The sequence below is a fragment of the Bufo bufo genome, chromosome 2 (assembly GCF_905171765.1).
Source record: "Bufo bufo chromosome 2, aBufBuf1.1, whole genome shotgun sequence".
In the NCBI taxonomy this organism is placed as follows: domain Eukaryota; kingdom Metazoa; phylum Chordata; class Amphibia; order Anura; family Bufonidae; genus Bufo; species Bufo bufo.
Window position 1 is genome coordinate 586,397,701 of NC_053390.1, and position 16,105 is coordinate 586,413,805.

General features: G+C 41.6%; 1 protein-coding gene across 2 annotated transcripts in view; it reads right to left on the bottom strand.

Moving 5' to 3' along the window:
• TBCK (TBC1 domain containing kinase) overlaps positions 1–16,105 on the bottom strand; it is a 444,055-nt gene that overhangs the window by 228,201 nt on the left and 199,749 nt on the right. For both annotated transcript variants that reach the window (XM_040418258.1, XM_040418257.1), the window contains exon 21: positions 12,131–12,167. In XM_040418258.1, coding sequence (XP_040274192.1) covers positions 12,131–12,167 — 37 coding nt within the window. The remainder of the gene's footprint in view (positions 1–12,130; positions 12,168–16,105) is intronic.

Genomic DNA, 16,105 nt, shown 5'->3' on the forward strand with positions numbered 1-16,105 from the left:
GATCCCTTCAGTATCTTGTGCACTGGAAAGGGTACGGTCCAGAGGAGAGAATGTGGGTTCCAGCGGCCGACGTTAATGCCATTTGCCTTGGGAAAGCCTTTCACAGGGCTCATCTGGATAAGGTCGGTCCTGGGTGTCCAGAGGTCACCCGTAGAAGGGGAGGTACTGTCACGGTCCCTCCCATGACAGAGGTTAGAAGATCTGAGAGACTGGCGGCACGTGAGGTTATCTGACAGTCTCTCTGTTTTCACTTGTTGCAGTGTTGTTGGTAATGACCACACCTCTTTTCAGGTGCAGCTTGTGGTCATTACTGCTGCTCTATTTAGTCTGGACTCACACTTCATACCATGAGCTTGATATTATCTGCCTGGAGTTGGAAGAGCTGGTGTGTGGTTCTTATCTGAGTTCCTGCTTATCCATTTTCTATTGAAAATACAGTCCTGTCGAAAAGTTTAAGACCACTTGAAAAATGGCAAAAAATCATATTTTACATTGTTGGATCTTAACAAGGTTCCAAGTAGAGCTTCAACATGCAACAAGAAAAAATTAGAGTGAGACAAAACATTTTTTGAGCATTCAATTAATTGAAAATAACGATTAAACTGAAACAGGCTGTTTTTCAGCTGATCAAAGTTTTAGGACCACATGCCTTTAAAAGGCCAAATCTGTGCAAAGATGTGGATTCATTATCATTTTCTGTCAGGTAGTCACACGTTGTGATGACAAAGGCAAAAAACTCTCCCTTTTTGAACGTGGTCGGGTTGTTGAACTGCATAAGCAGGGTTTCTCACAGCGCGCCATCGCTGCTGAGGTGGGACGCAGTAAGACAGTCATTTGGAATTTCTTAAATGATCCTGAGGGTTATGGAACAAAAAAGTCAAGTGGAAGACGCAAAAAAATTTCATCAGCACTGAGCCGGAGGATCCAATTGGCTGTCCGTCAAGACACTGGACGATCCTCAACCCAAATTAAGGCCCTTACTGGTGCTGACTGCAGCCCCATAACCATCAGACGGCATCTGAGACTGAAGGGCTTCGAAAACAAAAACGTCTTCAAAGACCTCGTCTCCTTGAACGCCACAGAACTGCTCGTTTGAACTTTGCAAGAGAGCACCAAACATGGGACATTCAAAAGGTGGAAGAAAGTTTTATTCTCTGTTGAGAAAAAATTTAACCTTGATGGTCCTGATGGTTTCCAACGTTACTGGCATGACAAGCAGATCCCACCTGAGATGTTTTCTACGCGCCACAGTGGAGGGGGCGCCATAATGGTCTGGGGTGCTTTTTCCTTCAGTGAAACAATGGAGCTTCAGGAAGTGCAGGGGCGTAAAACGGCTGCTGGCTATGTCCAGATGTTGCAGAGAGCATTCCTCATGACAGAGGGCCCTCGTCTGTGTGGTAACGACTGGGTTTTTCAACAGGACAATGCTACAGTACACAATGCCCGCAGGACAAGGGACTTCTTCCAGGAGAATAACATCACTCTTTTGGCCCATCCTGCGTGTTCCCCTGATCTAAATCCAATTGAGAACCTTTGGGGATGGATGGCAAGGGAAGTTTACAAAAATGGACAACAGTTCCAGACAGTAGATGGCCTTCGTGCGGCCATCTTCACCACTTGGAGAAATGTTCCCACTCACCTCATGGAAACGCTTGCATCAAGCATGCCGAAACGAATTTTTGAAGTGATAAACAATAACGGTGGAGCTACTCATTAATGAGTTCATGTTTGGAAGTTGGATTTCTGTTTTGGGGGGGGTTTAGTTTTTTTTGGACCTAAACTTTTGATCAGCTGAAAAACAGCCTGTTTCAGTTTATTCGTTGTTTTCATTAAATTAAATTAAATGTTTAAAAAAATGTTTTGTCTTACTCCCATTTCTTCTTGTTGCATGTTGAAGCTCTACTTGGAACCTTGTTAAGATCCAGCCATGCTAAATATGTTTTTTTGCCATTTTTCAAGTGGTCTTAAACTTTTGATCAGGACAGTAAGTGTACTTCGCTTTGTAATTTGTTGTTCTCTATTGCTCGCTGTTAACTAGGCCTCAGGGAGATGCTGGTTCGTTCATCTGGGAAGGAACCAGTAGTCTCAGACCCTGTCACTATTCCTAGGGATTTTCAGGGTTACTAGGGCCTTGGTTTACGGTGTATGAATATTCCCACCTTCAGGGTCTATTCATACTGACAGGAGTCAGGGCTAGGTCTAGGGCTTCCTAGGTGGTCACCCTTTCCTTAGCCTTGAGGCCTAGTTCCTGGTCATTTTTGTTCTGTGGTTCTTCTGGTGTTTATCCCCTCCCCCCATATTGTGACAAAATCCTTCTATTGCTAACAGTTGGGCATGTGGCTAACAAGTAAGAGTTTCTGCTTCCCATAAAGCAGGTCTTGAACTTAAAACTTAAATATACAGGGGTATTCCCAAGCATTGTCAAAATGTTGAAGGGCTTCCACCCCCTGCCTCCATTGTTAGAGTGTGACCTGGAACCTATTGAGCACAGCAGGGAGAGCTGAAAGGTCCATCCCCAACCCCTGGGGACTATATAGAGCACAGAAAGGATTCCTTACAGCACAGACCAAAAATATAGTAGGTCGGTCAGTCAGTCTAGATTTATATTTTGATTAATTGCCCAGCCCTACAAATGACTCTTAGCTGATGAATGGTCTGCCTCTAACATATGGATGCCCTAGAAAGTAATAGAGAAAGGTATTTAATACACATCTATCACCTTAGTTTCTCCCAATACAAGAACCAAAGATTTGAGTAACAGATCAGGGCTTCAAGCTGCCCCTTGTCCCTATTGCTACTCTCTCCACCTGGCTCAGCTTGATTGACCCTTCTACTTGTGCCCATTTTTTTTATTTATTACTGTGGTGTTTCAGAGTACATATACATAAAAACATACATACAGTGCTGCCCATAATTATTCATACACCTGGCAAATTTTGAATTAAAGTTACTTTTATTCAACCAGCATGTAATTTTTTGATGGGAAATGACATAGGCGTCTCCCAAAAGATAATAAAACGATGGACAAGAGGCATTATTGTGGGAAAAAAACATCTCAGCTTTTATTTACATTTGAGCAAAAAGTGTCCAGTCCAAAATTATTCATACCCTTCTCAATAATCAATTGAAAAGCCTTTATTGGCTATTACAGCAATCAAACGCTTCCTATAATTGCAGATCAGCTTTTTGCATGTCTCCACAGGTATTTTTGCCCATTCATCTTTAGCAATGAGCTCCAAATCTTTCAGGTTGGAGGGTCTTCTTGCCATCACCCTGATCTTTAGCTCCCTCCAAAGATTCTCAATTGGATTCAAGTCTGGACTCTGGCTGGGCCACTCCAAAACGTTAATGTTGTTGTCTGCTAACCATTTCTTCACCACTTTTGCTGTGTGTTTTTGGTCATTGTCATGCTGAAATGTCCACTGGTGCCCAAGGCCAAGTTTCTCTGCAGACTGCCTGATGTTGTCATTGAGAATCCTCATGTATTTCTCTTTTTTCATGGTGCCGTTTACTGTGATTAGGTTCCCTGGTCCATTAGCTAAAAAACACCCCCAAAGCATTAGGTTCCCACCACCATGTTTGACAGTGGGGATGGTGTGCTTTGGGTTGAAGGCTTCTCCTTTTTTACGCCAACTGGACACTTTTTGCTCAAATGTAAATAAAAGCTGAGAAATGTTTTTTTTTTTCCTCACAATAATGCATCTTGTACATTGTCTTATTGTCTTTTGGGAGACACCTATGTCATTTCCCGTCAAAAAATTACTTGCTGGTTGAATAAAAGTAACTTTAAGTCAAAATTTGCCTGGGGTATGAATAATTATGGGCAGCACTGTATGTAATGAGGGAGCCTGAGGGCTGAAACCAACAACGATTCCTAGAATGAGGAGAGAGAAGTGCTCGCATATCGCGCTCTCTCCTTTTTGCAGAAGTCAGAATTTGAGACGGGCCCACAGACTTCCATTCAGTCCATCTCCTACAGCAAGGATAGAAAGCGAGATATGTGAGCTGTTCTATCTCCTCGTTTCAGCGATCGATGGGGGTCTCAGTACCCCCATCGATCAAAACTTTTGATAAGTCTCCATGACATATCAAAAGTTTTTTGAAAACTTAGTGACCATTTAACATATTATTACACAGAATATACAGAGCACACAATATTAGCCAAGTGGTTTATATGTTGTGGTTGATTGTTACAATAGATAGATAATAACAATCACTAAACAAAAGTTATTTGTGTCAGGAACATTAGTTAGCACCACTGATGAACATTTGTTCGCAATTTGTGTAGTGCAGCTGCTCCAATACAAAGTAAATGAGTGATTGAGTTATACAAACTGCATAGGCGTCCTATGTGTGGACACTGTAGCGCACTTTACAGAACAGAGCATGCTACATCTGAGTATAGTATATATTATATATAATAGTATACTATATATACTATGTATACTATACTATATATAATAGAATATATATATATAAATATTTATAAACACACATACAGTATATATAATTAACCTTGTTCGTACGAATTTTAGATAAATATTAACGGATTATTAAAGAGAGTTTGATGACAATGAGCTAAATCACAGATTTTAGTTGTATTTAATAACAGGGCAGATATAATCTATTATTAAATCAATAGAGGTTATAATTAAAATTCTGGTACATTGCCAATTCCGTAACAAAATTGACAATTTCCAGCTACTTTGATACAACTGTTAGAAAGAAGAGTGCAGCCAAGTTACAATTATGCGAGTGGCAGTTGAAATTAGCTAAATGAGACTTCACATTACCAAACTGAAGGTGATCTGGTATCTATAGCTATATACACTGCTCAAAAAAATAAAGGGAACACTTAAATAACACAATGTAACTCCAAGTCAATCACACTTCTGTGAAATCAAACTGTCCACTTAGGAAGCAACAACTGAGTGACAATCAATTTCACATGCTGTTGTGCAAATGGGATAGACAACAGGTGGAAATTATAGGCAATTAGCAAGACACCCCCAATAAAGGAGTGGTTCTGCAGGTGGTAACCACAGACCACTTCTCAATTCCTATGCTTCCTGGCTGATGTTTTGGTCACTTTTGAATGCTGGCAGTGCTTTCACTCTAGTGGTAGCATGAGACGGAGTCTACAACCCACACAAGTGGCTCAGGTAGTGCAGCTTATCCAGGATGGCACATCAATGCGAGCTGTGGCAAGAAGGTTTGCTGTGTCTGTCAGCGTAGTGTCCAGAGCATGGAGGCGCTACCAGGAGACAGGCCAGTACATCAGGGGACGTGGAGGAGGCCGTAGGAGGGCAACAACCCAGCAGCAGGACCGCTACCTCCGCCTTTATGCAAGGAGGAACAGGAGGAGCACTGCCAGAGCCCTGCAAAATGACCTCCAGCAGGCCACAAATGTGCATGTGTCTGCTCAAACAGTCAGAAACAGACTCCATGAGGGTGATATGAGGGCCCGACGTCCACAGGTGGGGGTTGTGCTTACAGCCCAACACCGTGCAGGACGTTTGGCATTTGCCAGAGAACACCAAGGTTGGCAAATTCGCCACTGGCGCCCTGTGCTCTTCACAGATGAAAGCAGGTTCCCACTGAGCACATGTGACAGATGTGACAGAGTCTGGAGACGCCGTGGAGAACGTTCTGATGCCTGCAACATCCTCCAGCATGACCGGTTTGGCATTGGGTCAGTAATGGTGTGGGGTGGCATTTCTTTGGAGGGCCGAACAGCCCTCCATGTGCTCGCCAGAGGTAGCCTGACTGCCATTAGGTACCGAGATGAGATCCTCAGACCCCTTGTGAGACCATATGCTGGTGCGGTTGGCCCTGGGTTGCTCCTAAGGCAAGACAATGCTAGACCTCATGTGGCTGGAGTGTGTCAGCAGTTCCTGCAAGATGAAGGCATTGATGCTATGGACTGGCCCGCCCGTTCCCCAGACCTCAATTCAATTGAGCACATCTGGGACATCATGTCTCGCTCTATCCACCAACGTCACGTTGCACCACAGACTGTCCAGGAGTTGGCAGATGCTTTAGTCCAGGTCTGGGAGGAGATCCCTCAGGAGACCGTCCGCCACCTCATCAGGAGCATGCACAGGCGTTGTAGGGAGGTCATACAGGCACGTGGAGGCCACACACACTACTGAGCCTCATTTTGACTTGTTTTAAGGACATTACATCAAAGTTGGATCAGCCTGTAGTGTGTTTTTCCACTTTATTTTTGAGTGTGACTCCAAATCCAGACCTCCATGGGTTAAAAAATTTGATTTCCATTTTTTTTATTTTTGTGTGATTTTGTTGTCAACACATTCAACTATGTAAAGAACAAAGTATTTCAGAAAAATATTTAATTAATTCAGATCTAGGATGTGTTATTTTTGTGTTCCCTTTATTTTTTTGAGCAGTATACAATTAACGCACAAGCACAGCTCAAAATGACAAAAAACCAAAAAAGAAGAGAAGTGTTCAAGTAAATAACCCCTGCCAGAAAAAGCCAGTTTTCACCTTTTTAAAAAAACTGACATATGTCACTTTATGTGGTAATAACTTTGAAATGCTTTTACGTATCCAAGCAACCATGAGACAGTTTTTTTTTCGGGACACACCATATCTTCATTTGTAATTTTTTTTATTTTAATTTCTCTGCTTTTACAACAGATATTTCAAACTTTACAAAATAGTTATTAATTAACATTAACTATATGTCTACTTTATGTTGCCATCATTTCAGGATTTCTTATTAGAACGTTAGAAGGCTTAGAATTTTAGAAGCAATTTTTGACATTTTCAAGAAAATTTCCAAAACTGACTATAGGCTTCTATAATACAAAACACCCATCAATTACCCCATTTTAAAAACTACACCCCTCAAATTATTCAAATCTGATTTCAGAAACGTTGTTAACCTTTTAGATGTTCCACAGGAATGGCCACTATGTCTAAAGATTGGCGCCACTTCTTGGTTTGTACAGATCACTTTACTGCAGTTAACTCATTCTAATCCTGCCTGTAATTATATCACCTATGTATAGATAAGGCAAGAACCTCCATTCACAATAGGTGATTGTGAGAGCTTATCTAGTGTTTCCTTGTACAAAGACCTCTGCACAGGTCACAGAGCATGACTAGAAAACGCTCCCATAGAAGTCCATGGGGCTGCCATAAAGCAATTTTCTTAATGCTTTTGAAATGCTGTTAAAGGGAACCTGTCACCGGGATTTTGGGTATATAGCTGAGGACATGGGTTGCTAGATGGCCGCTAGCACATCCGCAATACCCAGTCCCCATAGCTCTGTGTGCTTTTATTGTGCAACAAAAACAATTTTATACATATGCAAATTAACCTGAGATGAGTCAGAGCTTGAAAATATGACTCTTCTCTGGTCACACAAGTAAGATATGACTCTTTTATGTTAATTTGCATATGTATTAAATCGTTTTTTTTACACAATAAAAGCACACAGAGCTATGGGGACTGGGTATTGCGGATGTGCTAGCGGCCATCTAGCAACCCATGTCCTCAGCTCTATACCCAAAATCCCTGTGACAGGTTCCCTTTAAAGGGTTTCTGTCACCCTGCAAAACTCTTTTTTTTTTTATGGGATAGTTAAATTGCTCATAGTGCGATATAGCAGAATATAATGCTCTTACTTACTTTCATGCGGCCGATTCTTTATAAAACGAACTTTTATAATATGTAAATGAGGGCTCTACCAGCAAGTAGGGCGTCTACTTGCTGGTAGCTGCTGCAGAAATCCGCCCCCTCGCCGTGTTGATTGACAGGGCCAGCCGTGATCTCCTCCTCCGGCCGGCCCTGTCAGTAATTCAAAAATCGCGCGCCTCGCGTCATTCGGCGCAGGCGCTTTGAGATGAGAAGGCTCGTATCCTCAGCACTCCCTCAGTGCGCCTGCGCCGATGACGTCTTCTCTTTCGGTGATGTCATCGGCGCAGGCGCACTGAGGGAGTGCTGAGGATACGAGCCTCCTCATCTCAAAGCGCCTGCGCCGAATGACGCGAGGCGCGCGATTTTTGAATTACTGACAGGGCCGGCCGGAGGAGGAGATCACGGCTGGCCCTGTCAATCAACACGGCGAGGGGGCGGATTTCTGCAGCAGCTACCAGCAAGTAGACGCCCTACTTGCTGGTAGAGCCCTCATTTACATATTATAAAAGTTCGTTTTATAAAGAATCGGCCGCATGAAAGTAAGTAAGAGCATTATATTCTGCTATATCGCACTATGAGCAATCTAACTATCCCAAAAAAAAAAAATGAGTTTTGCAGGGTGACAGAAACCCTTTAAGAACAGCTCAGGCAAGATGGCCATCCCATAATCATGCTCAGGAAATAGAAGAAATAAATCTGCAATAAGAATAAAAACAGCTAGAAAAAAAAGAGATGTGTATCTATCTGATTTTAACTGGCAGCTAAAAATTTTGGTGACACATTTCCTTTACAGGAAACCTGTCATCAACTTTATGCTGACCTCACTGTCGACAACATAAAATAGTGACAGAATTGCTGATTTCAGCGGTGTGTCACTCATGAGCCAATAGTAAGTAGTTGCCGAGAACTACAGTAGCTTTATAATAATTACAGCCCAGGCCTTGAAAAGAGTCAAATCTACTTGAGAAGAGTCATGGTTATTCATAATCTCCTGCTCTCCCCATCCATCTGCTGATGATTGGCAGTTCTCTCCTAGAGAGAAAGGGAGAAAACTAGGTAGAAGACTGTCAGTCATCAGCAGGTGGGCAGGAGAGCAGGAATTTATGAATAACCAGGACTCTTCTCAGGTGGCTGTGACTCTTTTCCAGGCCCAGTATGCAACAATTGTGATGTTTGTTCTCAGCAACTACTTACTTTTAACTTATAATTGACAGACCGCTGAAATTAACTGACCTATCTCTACTTTATGCTGCCTTTAGTATGGGCACAGGTTCCCTTTAAGTTTACAGAAACACTCCATATGTGGTCATAAACTGTGGTATAGGTTTGCGGCAAAGTATGCAAGGAGCGCCATTTGATTTTTAGAGGGCAGACTTTGCTGGAATGGTTTTTGAGCACCATTTCTCAGTAGAAACCTTCAAGAATGGACTGTATATTGAAAACAAAAGGAATTTATTGAAGAGTGTAGTGAAAGCTTAGACCACCCCACAAACATTTCATAGAATTTAGATACACATAGCTGTCAAAAAAAAAATTGCCAATAAAATGTTGCTTTAGCCTCAGATTTTTTATTTTCACAAGGAGTAACAGTAGAAAACGAACCCAACAATTGGTTGCCCATTTTCACCTAAATATGACAATAGGGAGCCGATGGGTTGAGAGGGAGCCCCCTCCCTCTGTAAACCTTTTTGATGTGGTGGTCAACATTTACCGCATTATCTAAGGGGTTAATCTGTTGTCATCAGAGTTAAGAGGAAGGGGACTTTTTTTTTACACTTGAAACTTTTATTTTTTTACTTTCATAAAACACTTTTTTTTATTTTGTATTTTAGTCCTACAATGGACTTCAACCTTGAAAGTCTGATCACTGGTTCAATACAGTACCATACATGCTGCATTGTACTGCACTGAACTGGTGAGTTTCCCACTGACAGTTGGAGGCTGGGCCTCATATGTTTCAGTGCACGGCAGCCCCAGAAGCTTTTACATGGCTTTCGGGTGTCATGGGAACCATAAGCATCTGCGATCCTCTATAAACTCCTTTGATGTGGCAGTGACCACAGCATCTAAGGGGTTAATTCTCTGGCATCAGAGTTTTTATGGATGCTGGTGGATACAACAGGGGCCTGGCTGTCAGTAACACATGGATTTAGTGACGTATCTTTATTCTCTGTTACTTTTGGCACTTAGATTATGACACTCTGAGGAGACTTGCTGGATCCCACAGCATCTGCCATGTGGACACGGAGTCACTTTTTCTATTCATTCCTTGGACACAGACTTTGAGGCTTTCATAGGAATTGACTCCTGATCCATATAGCATATAGCCAGGACCCTACCCTCTAAAGGAACAACTTTTAGCAAATGAGGCAGTGGAAAAAATGGCCCAAGGGTCATTGGAAAGGGTCTAGGCAGAAACCCTCATGTCCAGTATGGGGGTCCTCCTTGCTATGGTGCCCTTACTTCTCTATGTACACCACTGATCAGATACTGTCATCATGTTCAAGAAATCAGCACAACAAGCTTAAAGAGGACCTTTCACTTGTATACAAACTAAAAACCATCTATATCAGTGGGCAGAGCGGCGCCCAGGGTTCCCCCTGCACTTACTAGTATGTCTGGGCGCCGCTCCGTTCGTCCGGTATAGGCTCCGGTGTCTGCGCTCACTGGACTGATTTTTTGTATGAGGCGTGTCCCTTGCTGCAGCGCTGGCCAATCGCAGCGCACAGCTCATAGCCTGGGAGGTTTTATTCTCCCAGGCTGTGAGCTGCGCGCTGCGATTGGCCAGCGCTGCAGCCTAGGAGAAGGAGACGCCCACAGGACAAGGGCAGACACCGCCTACTATAACTTAAAGAGCAAAGGTACCGGAGGGTATAACGGGAGAACGGAGCGGCGCACGGGGATAATAGTAAGTGCAGTGAGATCCCCGGGCACCGCTCTATATGTCAGCATACTTAGTTCACATTGTTTTTGCAAGTTAAAGGTCCTCTTTAACTATTGTTTTAACTTATATAATAGTCATTTTGGTACAATAAGTCTCTGTTTAGATCAGTGTGTACAACACTGTGCTGGATACCCTATCATGGTTCCAACTTCAGCAGACTTATAATGGTATCCCTCATGGTTCCTTTAATTTTGACAGCAACTGTGATACATGCTGCACTATTCTTGCCATGAAACGTGACAGGATCACAAATGGAGGTTCAGAACAGCAGTGTGAATGTTGCCTAAGACAAGGCTATGACTTCTCCACGCTGATAAAACCATTGTTGCTACCACACACTGGTTGGTAATGTTTTCTCAATCACTGCTCATTATTATAACTAGAATTTAACATTGATCTTCTAAGATTTTTTCTATCTAGGGCTATGCTAAATCTGACCTCAACTTAGCATATCATCAGTTCTTATAGAATAGTAATTGAGTGATGATGACCAGTCATGAAACTGAACCTCAGGACCTTTGTTTTACAACAAGGGTGGAGTCACCAGACGATGGACCCCCCACTAAAATGACTAATAACCTATCTATAATGGGAAAACTACTATAAGTTACAGTGATTGACAAGATAAAAAATGGCCATGAATACTTGTATCACTAATTCATACGGCCTGTGAAGTGACCCTAAGGAAGTGTTAAGCCTTTCTTGCTGTAGCTGGCCACTTTACATAACAAGATATGCCAACATCTTAAATAGATTGTTATTATAGCGCCAGTGTCCTCTTCAAGACCGAACAAATGTATTCACTTCCAAAAGACTCGTAATTACAACTGGGAAGCATTTGTCTTGATTTTTATTTAACCTATTAAAGAAGGCTTTTCATTTCAAGAGTATTTCAGAGAAGTGCAAATTGCTTTCTAAAGTAAGTTTTGGCTAGTGTTAAATGAGAAGATCCTCTTCTTGTTCTGGCACGGTCAAAAGCAATGTGATTTACTTGCAAATTCTGCTCCTGCTTGGATGATGCAAGCAATTCTCATATCTAGGCATTAATTGTTTAATAAAACCTGACAAGAGTTCTTCACTCGACCTGCTCTCAGTATGAGAAACTAGTAGAGTTATAAGACAAGAAACCTTCTCTAAGAAACAGCCACATCAACAGGCATGAATTTGGCCTGGTAGGTTTTAATCCTCCACCTTGATTGAACTCCTATTACTCCAAGGTCTTCTCATTCCGCAGAGACTCGGCGTATTCATTTTCCACAACAATCTACCTCTCAGTTTCAATGACATATCTGCTTCCATCTGTCTACAGTCTTTTAACTCCTTTGTGTCAGAGCAGGGTGTGCAAGAACTGGCAGCAGCTAGGTGTCTGCTGACATTTAATATCTGTGATCAGCAAAGACAACAAACTGAAGCATAATGCAATACAAATGTCAAGACTGACTGTAGACAAGAACAAAAAATGTGACGTAAAGCAATAAAACAGAACACAAGAACAAACTAGAAATGCTGGGACTTACGTGTGAACATTGTGAGGAACCATGGAATAGCGTAGAGCTGAAAGACAAGAAAGATGCAATCAATGTGGGAACAATCTGTTCTCGGTAAAAACACAAGTCTTCTGGAATGAGTAATGTCATTGCCACAAATGTTCTACAGAGAAACCTCAAATGGAGGTGTCAAAAGTGAAAACTAATAGAACAATGTAAACCTTTCTCAAGAAAAATATGTTCCACAGAGTAATACCAGAGTCCAACATCATCTAAACTTTTCTACACTTCTGAAGTCCAAATCTTCCTCGCTATGTAATTCCATCTCCCACTCCCAAGAATATGTACTCTCTAGCAGTAGAGGTAACAGTAGGAGTTTCCAGGGGGAATTATAATGGTGGCCATGAGGGTTGTCACCAAGCTTTGCCTGTTACTGAGAAAAATGGATGAATGGAGTTTCATTTTCTTAATGGCAGTGCAGGACAATTCAATAAGTTATAATTACCAGTGATGCTTTCAATTTAACGGAAAATGCTCTTTAAGGAGAACCTGTCTGCTCCTTGATGTGGTCATATCTGGGAACAGCATAAGGCCTTATGCACACGGACATTGTTTTGGTCCGCATCCGAGCCGCAGTTTTGGCGGCTCGGATGCGGACCCATTCACTTCAATTATATTAAAGGCTGTCCGTGTCGTTCCACAAATTGCGGAACGCGTACGGACGCTATCCGTGTTTTGCGGATCCGCGGTTTGCGGACCACAAAAAAACGGAACGGTCATGTGCATGTAGCCTAAAGTAGGCAAATCGCGTTCCGCAAAACAGGGATGGCGTCCGTGCGTGTTCCGCAATTTTCAGAACGGCACGGACAGCCTTTAATACAACTGCCTATGCTTGTCCACAAAGCGTGCAAGCATGGCCACTGCTGATGGATTGCAGGGTGGTCGTAACCATGGAAACGAGCAGTGTATAATGTGATGGAAAAATGAATCCAGCCACAAAAGGAAGCAATATAAATAATAGCAATACATTAGGAAGTGGCTTGTATGATAAATACCACTTGCTAAAGTGACACAACCCCTTTAAGTGTTTATGACCTCTTAGTAGTTTAAAGATAAGGTTTATTAGATCGGCAGAAAGTTAAAGTACCAGTCACACGGCTAGAAGAACAGTTAACCCTTTGTGACAGAACGGCTCAATAATTTTAATAAAGGCCAATTGAAACAAAAAATTTTTTTTTAGCCAACAATGAGTAAAATGCAATCATTAAAAAAAAAATCTGAAAAAATGCTGAATATCATCAAGCGATAACGGCACACAGAAGTACTAGAGAATACTTATAAGTCTATCAATAATTGGAGAATGGAAGCCATTAACCATATACTGCTACTTGAAAACAAAAAGTCAGTTCATATACAGTATACAGGTAAAAAATACTGTCTGATAACATAAAATAAGTTTTGCAGATATGGAGGCTTCGTTTTCCTTTTCATCTTTTTACTGAACAGAGAGCCGTTGTACAAGAGTGGCTTGTCTGTGAGAAACTTTCTATTAACGACCAAGTCAAGGGGTTGCCATTTAAGAATCTAAGCATGGTTAATAGCTACTGCAGAGAAGAGTGATCTTTGTGATGTTTTTTGGTTGTTCCGATGCAGTTTAACTGCTAAACCTCCGGTTTAATAATATGTAGGATACACATTTTACAGATTGCTGGATAAAATGTTCATCTACGTTATCTGAGAGAACTTTAAATTATTATAAGTATTACAATATTAAATACATTAAGGTATGTCATGGTCACGAACACACACACAGCACGACAAGGCACCAGGGGGGAGACTATGGCATAGACAGCACCTATTACCATCTATTTACTATTAACTCTGCTCCCCCCTCACACTTGGCTAATGCATTATTCTACCAAAGAGTGAAGCGATCCCCAAACATGTCCACAAATTCAATAGAATGCCCTGGTTACAGAGGTCCAGCACTTACAGGAAGACATAATGGGGGACATTTATCAAACTGGTGTAAAAGAAAACAGGCTTAGTTGCCCATACCAACCAATCAGATTCCACCTTATATTTTTAAGAGCTCCTTTGGACAATGAAATGTGGAATATGACTGGTTGCCTCGGGCAACTAAGCCAGTTTTTCTTTACACCAGTTTGATAAATCTCCCCCAATATTTTAGCATACAACAAGCAAACCTCCAGCACTCTTGCCTTCAATGGTAACACACCAGAGTGGTACTTAGAGACCAATCCTGGTACTTGAGACCAAAGAAGTGTCCAAGTTCCCTGGTCATAAGAATGTAAGTTATTTATTTAAAAAGGTGAATTATGACAAGGCTGCTTTTGAAGTGTATCTTCTGGTCTATGGGTATATATAGCCCTAGTCCCAGCATTGGTTGGGATAGAGACGTAACATCTGTGGCCTGCATTAATTCATGTTGCACCTGGAAAGCAGTATAGTTTGGCCTTTTGTCAACTTTAATTGTCCACCCCCACACACCCCAGTCTACGGAATTCTGTGTCTAATAAGTTCTTATAAATTTTTGCGAAGATGCCACCAGAACTCATAATAGGGAATATTTAGCTCAATTTTTTACAGCCATCATTTAATTTACCATAGCTTGTATTGGAAAATGGGAAAAAACTCTTGGAGTAAAAATAAAAATAAAAACAAAACAAAAACAGTCACCTATGTTTTTTTTTTTTTCCCCGAAGTGTACTAAAGATAACAGAACACCCATATTCTGTGGGTCAGTATGATTACGGCGACCACATTCATTTTGTTTCTATTATGTTTTAATACATTTAAAAAAATAATAACCTTTGAAAAAATCTTTGCCTCATCATATTTTAATAGTTTGGACATTTTCAGACACTGCGATAATAATGATGTTTAGTTTTTTATTGGCTATTTGAAAAATAGGGAAGGGGGATGACTTGAAAGTAATGTTTTTGTGTTTTTTTAAACTTTTTACCTTTAAGGGATAACTGTCACATTTAGACCCTAATTTCAATTTTCATATATGTAGTTACTAATAACTTGATATTCCAGAATCAGTTACTATTAGACTAACTTACCCCATATTTAATAAGATTCAGCCCTTAGCAACCACTCTGCATAAAACTGCAATTTCACTATTCAGTTAAGATGTCCGCCACTGCCCTCACCCTGAGGCTAATCCCGCCTGCCCTCACTAGCCAGTAACAATAGCCCCCCAAAAGTGTCAGTAACCAGAGCCCTCACCCCTAAAGGGTTAATCTCCTGCAGCACAAAGGGGTCCTCTTACCACATGTTGCTTTCATTTATACCCTGAGCAGATTGCAGATCTCCTTTCCCTGGTCTGCGCTGCTTCAACTCTGCATTCTCCAGCTCTGCTGAGTGAGGGAGCATCTGCCAAGCGCAGGGACAGGGAGAAGTGCACACAGCCCAGGCACTGTTATCAGCTGCTGGGGAGGACCTGGCTTTAATCATTTGCTTACTGTCCCTGGCTGTCAGTAATGTGACCTTGCATGCTGCGTGCTCAGTCTATCAACAGATAGACGGACGATACCTAGCAACCATATTTTTTGCACAGGTAAAAGTAGGCAGTACAGGGAACAAAATTGTGGAATTAAGGGGTAATTGAATACACAGTGAAAAGTTGAAATAGGGCCACCAAGGTGATATTATTCACCAATACTCCAAAAAAAAATATACGACAGTTATCCTTTAACTGCAATTTTGCTTATGTTTATGTTGTTAAACCCACCCCAGATGTTAAAGATCTGACAATTTTTTTTCTACGGCAGTCTGTAGGAAAGATACAACAAAATGCGCCATGGGATAGTTTAAGTGACAAATGTCCAACACAATGCGACAGGGAGATGTCTATTTTCGACACAATGCGCGTCAGGTCAAACAGAATTTTACACCATTTTTTGGACTTCCTCGGAGCTGGTATACCTATAGAGAACCAGATGGCTTAGACTAGGACAATAAAAGGTGCAATCATGT